The sequence below is a fragment of the Eufriesea mexicana genome, unplaced genomic scaffold (genome assembly GCF_001483705.2).
Source record: "Eufriesea mexicana isolate 0111107269 unplaced genomic scaffold, ASM148370v2 scaffold4744748345, whole genome shotgun sequence".
NCBI classification, from domain to species: domain Eukaryota; kingdom Metazoa; phylum Arthropoda; class Insecta; order Hymenoptera; family Apidae; genus Eufriesea; species Eufriesea mexicana.
In genome coordinates, this window is record NW_016907976.1 from 58,232 (window position 1) to 65,325 (window position 7,094).

The window sequence follows — 7,094 nt, forward strand, 5'->3', positions numbered from 1 at the left end:
GCGGCGTTGGGGAGGAGACGAGAAAGAAGCGATCGAGGTGGGGGTCCAGGTTGACCCTGTGACCCCGGTGCAAGCCACGACAAAGCTCTCCTCCTCCTCTGTTACACGGGTCCTCGGCTGCTATTCCAGGCTCGATGACCTCGAACCGAGGCTACGAAACGAAGCCTAGACTCGATCCTCCGGGGGCCTAACGCGCCGTTATCGCATTACGTTCGTTTCAGCTCGAGCAATCTCGCGTCATTTACGTGCTGCCGCAATTACCCGAGGGCACGTCGCACGACACCGGGAACGTGGATAAACTCCGTCGGATTTTAGCGAAGCGAGGAATCGCGGGTACGAAGAAGCCAGGCGTTGGACTGGAAGCGCGCACGGGTGAACGAACCAAGCTGGCTGCTCGGCTCGAGGGAATAGCCACGCTCGGTACTCTTGCCCACGCGCGTTCGGGGGAGGAACGAGCCTCGGCCGGTTGATTTTGGAAGGATCTGCCGTACCCGCGGCAAACGAAAATGAACGGCGATCGACGTAATGACCGGTCTCGGGGCAGGATTTACGTGCTCTCCGACAGGATTCCGCGGATCGAGCCGGGAGTGTCGGGAGGGGAGGAAGCAGCTGGAACAGACCTGCGAAATAGCGAACCTTACACGGCAGCCTACCTACCGTAGGCACGATCGCTGGACGGTGGATCGCTCAATCGAGCGGGAGAGGAAAAAGGAGGAGGCGAAGGATCGCGGACGCTATCCGCGGTTGAAGAGGCATGGACGACGGTGCAAGATGCTCGAAGACGAGGAGAGAGGAACGAACCGCGGGGAAACGTGGAAAGAAGCTGGGTGGATACCGGAGAGAAGAAATGGGGAGGTGGAAAGGGAGCAAAAAGCGAGGGAAAGAAGAAATCCAGGAAGTAGTCAGTTGGTGAAACACGAGCAAAAGGTATACGGGAAGCCGGTGACTTGCGTGCTTCCAGCTTGCACGAGCGAATTACTCGACCGACGCCGGCAATCTCGAACGACTTCCTCGAGCTGGGATCGTCTCTTAACACTTTTATGAACGGACTGGCTCGACGAGTGCCTATCGACTTCGAACGATTTATTCTCCGGCGGATTGATTTACGAACACTGCGCGCCTCTCGCGGAAAACGAGTTATCGGCCCTGCGATCGTTCGCCCCCTTCGATTTATACCGTTGACTTTCGCCGATATAAAAGGTCCTGCGGAGCATAGATCGGCGCAGAAAGGTCGCGAGACAAGCCCGCTCTTTGACAGCGAATCAATTTACAGCGAGAAAATTTCAATTTCCATTCCATTCCATTCGCTGTACGTCTATGCTTTCCTTCTATGCTTTTGCCTTCTTTACCAACGCCCTAATGGCGCGGAGAGACTGACCTCCAGATGCCGTTTAGTCTCTCGAACGTTTAATTATTCTCCAACGTGGAGTTACTTGGAGCGATCGCGAGCTCGAAGGGTACGAGAAGGAGAATCCACTGACCGGATATCCATTGCTTGCGTTCCAGATGGGCTCGTCTGCGATCGGCACGATGGCGGCTGTGGTCGCTGGCGTCACGCTCCTGGCTTTCGTCACCGTCGCTCACGCTGCACTGGGTGAGTACCTCTACGCGCCTTGCCCTATTAATCTCCGGGACGTACACGACCGGTTACCAGGAAAACCGATTTTCCATCTATCCCTGTCGTTTCTAAGGCCTGGTCGCGTTCACGTTTCAGCCAGGACAGCGTTCGAGAAGCTGACGGACTACGATTACCGAGGAACGACCTACTACAGCGTGAGGAACCTGTCGCTGTACGAGTGTCAGGGCTGGTGCCGCGAGGAGGCCGAGTGTCAGGCGGCCGCGTTCTCGTTCGTCGTAAATCCTTTGGCGCCGATGCAGGACACCCTGTGCCAGCTGCAGAACGAGACAGCGGCGACGAATCCCGCGGCACAGCCGCAGAGAGCGGCCAACATGTACTACATGACGAAGCTTCAGATCAGATCAGGTGAGCAGCCCCCGACGACACCCAGCGAAGCCTGGTACCCCGAGACGGCACGTACGATGGAGCGTGGAACTGCCTGTAAATGCTATTAGCCGCGTTTTTCCCTGCACCCGTGACGCCCGTGTGCACCTGCCTAGGAGACTCGACCTTGAGCAGCTTAAACGCCGCGGCATAATCGAGCCACCAGCACGACTCGGTTAATGAATGTTAATACCCTCGCACCTCCGGCTGGCCGTCCCTCGAGCCGGCAAACTCTTTCGAGAGGCCGGTCAGAGAACAAAGGAGGCTGTAGTAGACTGTAGTAGGCTGTAGTAGGCCGACAGGCAGGCAGGTCGAAGAAAAATCCCGCGATACGAGCGGAACTGACGAGGGAAACAGTCGAGAGGTGGGACGAGGCGCGATAATCCGGGTTTAAACGCTGGCGACCGAGTCGTCTGGGAACAGGTAGCGCAAATAAACCGAGAAGCCGGTAGCCGTTGCACCGGTGCAGGGTTACTCCATCGCCCCGAGCTGCCAACCGAACTTAACCTCTACTCCCTGCCAACGACCCCGCTTCGCGCTTTCTTTCCGCGAACTTCCCTCGAATCGCGACCAAGGAGCTAGAGAGTCACGGGAATTGGGGGAATTAGGGGAGTTACGGGGAAATCCTGATCGTCGAGAACCACGGAAACGCAAACGGAAGGAGGAACAACGGTGGGACCTTTCCCGGTAGTCGGTTTGAACGCACGGGGCAATTTTCCATCGTCCATCACCGCCGAGAGACGAGCGTGAAGGAGCTGCCAAACCCTCGGACGCCGACACAAAAGCCGCACCCTCGGTAGGCGCAGGCGGTCGGGTTTTCAGCCGAGACAAGAAGGTGTAGTACGATTTGCCAAAGAGGGGAGCCGGGTGACGGCAAACAATGAGAGATCTACTGGTACCTTTCGGGTGGTGTGAAGGATGCTTTAAGCACGGTCGCCGCTGTAAACAGGTACCTGCAGGCGAGTCCGAGGTGTCGAAAAGATCCCAAGGGGGTCTAAGAAACCCCTAATATTGGTTTAACGAGCCTGCTGGTACCGTCGGTCCTTCCAGCTATCTCGGCACGGTCGTAAAACTGACGAGCCCTCGGACACCTCCGGGGACACTCTGCTCCTGGGTCAAGCCGCGGGGAGCAACGTGGAACTTTGAGAAAGGTTCCCGGTTTCCTTGAAATTCGCCTTCTCGTGCGCAGGCGCCTGCTTGGGCCTGCGACTTTCACGGTTCCGTTCGCAGTGACACCCCGTCTGTAGGAAATTACTCGAGACGTTCTAGCAAACGACGTCGTTATTCTCGCAAGGGTACAACAGGGCTCGTGAAGCCGGCAGAGGATTCGGAGACGTGTCTCGTTTCGAAGACCACCTATTAGGATTAGTGGTTTATAATCGTAAAATAACCACGATACGCATAATTCTCTTTAAGTTCTTTTATTGCTCGAAGAAGCGTAAGGTTAGGCGAGCTCCGGTTACCGATAGGGCGGCGCTAGTGTCGCGCACGTAGCAGCGATAGGCTTGATATTCGCGGCAGATTGACAAAGGCCCACCGTTAACACTAGAACTACCGATCTTTAATGGGGAGCTAACTATAACGTGCACAGATTATAGTAATTTCAGCGGTACGACGAACACGAGTGAATATATCGATTGCAGTTCTTTCTCAATACGAGTTGATACCAATTTTATTCTTAAAGCAGGTGTATGTGTTCGGTGATTGCGAAAAGGAAGATTCTGGGACCAGTCGTTTTGACTGGCTTGGTAGTTGTGGTGTTAACCCATTCGAGACGGCGATTTATTTCGAACACGGTCCCTAGGAGCGACTACTCAGAATAACTGCTAAATGCTCATTGTCATTATTGCACACGCGGTGTGCAACCGGTCTTATAGCCTCGGAAATCAATTGCACACACGTGCAATCGGTCTCGAATGGGTTAAAAGGACGAGAGAGTTTTACGCGAAAGACGTGTGGTAGGGACGAAAGAATATTGTATCCATCGGAGTAAAATATAATCGGCCATCGAGTAATAGACTTATCTAACCCAACCCTCTATTCTCTTTTCTACTCGTTTACGTTCCTCTTTTAATACACATCCATTAATATAAGTGTACTATATTACCATGAAAAATTATACATACTTGACTCTGCTACCGAAATAAAATATTTCCGCCTCTAGTTATCACTGAAAATCAATACCAACATAACCTAAACAGCAAGATTTAAATCTCACCTTACAGAAGGTACATCAATCTTTGAGTGTTTCTCTACAGCGACTGACCATCTCTTGACGCGGTTCGCCTAACCTCAAATTCTTTCGAACGACGCGTATTGGGATTATGAATTTATACTTGTAAAATAATTACGATATATAATTCTCTTTAAATTCTTGTATTACTCGAAGAAGGTATATCTAAGTATCTTTGGCTGTTTCTCTAGAGCGACTGACGAGTTCTTGACGCGGTTCGCCTAACCTCAAATTCTTTCGAACGACGCGTATTGGGATTATGAGTTTATATTTGTAAAATAATTACGATATACATAATTCTCTTTAAATTCTTGTATTACTCGAAAAAGGTATATCTAAGTATCTTTGGCTGTTTCTCTAGAGCGACTGACGAGTTCTTGACGCGGTTCGCCTAACCTCAAATTCTCACTTAACATTTGTGATAGCATCGGATTAATAAGTGGAAAGGAACTTTTGATTCCGATTATATTTCATATTTCTTGGTGATATAAAATAAACGGAGGCTGGAAGTCTTCTGTGATGCATTCTGTGGACTGTCAAAAGTGTTTATAGGTCCCTGTGACAACCTATTGCATCACTCAACCCAGCTTCGAGAATTGATAAGCTAGATGGATCTCGATGCAGGGTGACACCCTCCAAATAAAGATTGCTCTCACACGTTTATACAAACATACCTTCCCAGTATTCAGAAATTACAAATCCAAACAATGATTTATTCGCACCTCAGTCCTAGAATGATTTTTGCCCGCGACGAAGCTTATCCGTTGGACAACGCGTTCCTCGGCCGCGACTTCCGTTCGAAATCCTTCCTCTCTCAAAATAACCGGGAACAGACGAAACAGACCGCCGTCATCGAGGTCTCGACGCGTTAAGAATTCGCACGGGCGCGGTCGATCGGCCTCCCGACGACGGATCCCAGCGCGTCAGGAGTTGGCTCGCGCGGACATTTTACGCAACCAGCCCCGTGTCCCGTATCTCTCTCTCCGCGTTTAATTCGAGAAAATAAAGCAGCCCGCGAGCGGCGATTAATTTTAGCGGGTTCGCGTGAGTCACGGATAACGGAGTTCAACGCCGGAGTTCACTGTCAACGAGAATATTTCCAGCGTATCGAAATCGCGTTTCCCCGTCTCCGGCGTGGTCCGCGCGCACTCGGCGCGGCCGAAAATAGTCCGGCGACTGAAAACAGCCGGCCAACGTATTTTTAAAGATTCCGAGCGCAATATTCGGCACGCGATCGGAATTTCGCCCGTGCCCGATTCTCCTCGCCGTTGGGAAACCGCTGCTACTCGCCATATCGAAGGATCGAAGTCCGATACCTCGAAGATAGTCCCTCGGTCGTCCAATTCGTCTCGATTCGTGGCGCGAAAGAAACGTTGGATGTCGGAGAAAGGATCGGGTCGTGGGAGAGAACGCGGTATATCGAGAGGGGTATTTCGGTGGTCGTCGATCGGACGAGATGAGGAATTCGCACGGGCGTGGTGAATCATCGGTGTCGGAGTGACGTGCGTCGGTTCGTTGGCACGGGCCCGGTCGTGGTGGACATTAGCGCCGGTTTCGAGGGCGGAACAAAAGAAATTGGAACGCGCGAGAGGTGCAGGAGGAAAGCGTATTCTCGTTTCTCGGCCGAAAGTCGCGCGGTCGTGCGTCATCGCGCGAAAGACGCGGCGGATCGCTCCGTCTGCCAAGTCACATGTCTTCGACTCGTGATTTCGGCATCGGACCGCGCGCTTCAACCCGTGCTCGTCTCGCCGCCGTCACGCTCGCGTGATCCACCGACCGAGAAATTCGCCACACTTCCTCGGATCGGCCGGATATAGCGTAACTGTTCCTCGATCCGCCATCCGTGCCTCGAGCTTGCGTCGCGATCCCGCGTTCCTTCGTTTCCCTCTTTCTCCGTCTTTCACCTATCATCTCGCTATGGATGTCCCTGGTGTGCACCGACTGCGATTTTCCCCGATTTCTCGCCATTTCGCGGGTAAATGGGTCGACCTTGAGGTGACCTTGGCTGTGGGCGCGCAACGCGCGTCCTTACCGCGACGAAGGAATCGTCGAGAATGGACCCGGGTTGCGACACGTCTCGCGAAATAGACGTTTTATTAGTAGAAACATCGGAATTCGTAATGTCGCTGCGATCGGAGGCTGCCAAATTAGCCGCGGCCATTCCGATGCTGCATTAATTCGGTCTCGAGTGGTTACTACAGGTGTCGGTATATCAGACTCGCGTGGCATACGCGAGCGTTGCGCAAGGAAGCACTCCCTGCAGCTTGCATGTGCTTGGTCAGGTGTGCGAACGTCGCGTCTGCGGTCAGGCGTAGCCACGTGTTCTGCCTCTTTATAAACAAACGCGATTGCCGCGTCGTAAAATTGCGCGCCATGTATAGAGAGAAGTTCTATATACAGGAAGTATCTCTAGGATACTCTTCCCGACCTTTACCCCGATCGCTCTTGTTTCCCAGAGAACGTTTGCCTGCGACCATGGTCCTTCGAGCGCGTGCCGAACAAGATGATCCGGGGCCTGGACAACGCTCTCATCTACACATCGACGAAGGAGGCCTGTCTCGCGGCTTGCCTCAACGAGCACCGGTTCACCTGTCGATCCGTCGAGTACAACTACGTCACTCTGCAGTGTCATCTGAGCGACTCCGACCGGAGAACCACCGGCCAATACGTGCAGTTCGTGGACGCCCAGGGGGTGGATTACTTCGAGAACCTGTGTCTGAAAGGTAACATTCAATGGCGAATCTTATATAAGGTTAGACAGGTGGATATCCTCATCGGAGGATAAGAGCGGTGGTTTAAATGGTCTGAGCGATGCAAAAGGGGTTACGTTAAGCGAGAAACGGGGGTTTTCAGGGAAAG

The 7,094-nt window shown here is 52.8% G+C and overlaps 1 protein-coding gene across 1 annotated transcript in view; it reads left to right on the forward strand.

Annotated features, from left to right (window-relative positions):
* Positions 1-1,857: 1,857 nt before the first annotated feature.
* Positions 1,858-7,094, forward strand: part of tyn (trynity) — a 7,558-nt gene continuing 2,321 nt past the window's right edge. Inside the window, exons 1-2 of the mRNA XM_017904872.1 lie at positions 1,858-1,984; positions 6,692-6,958. Coding sequence (XP_017760361.1) covers positions 1,873-1,984; positions 6,692-6,958 — 379 coding nt within the window. The 5' untranslated portion in view covers positions 1,858-1,872. The remainder of the gene's footprint in view (positions 1,985-6,691; positions 6,959-7,094) is intronic.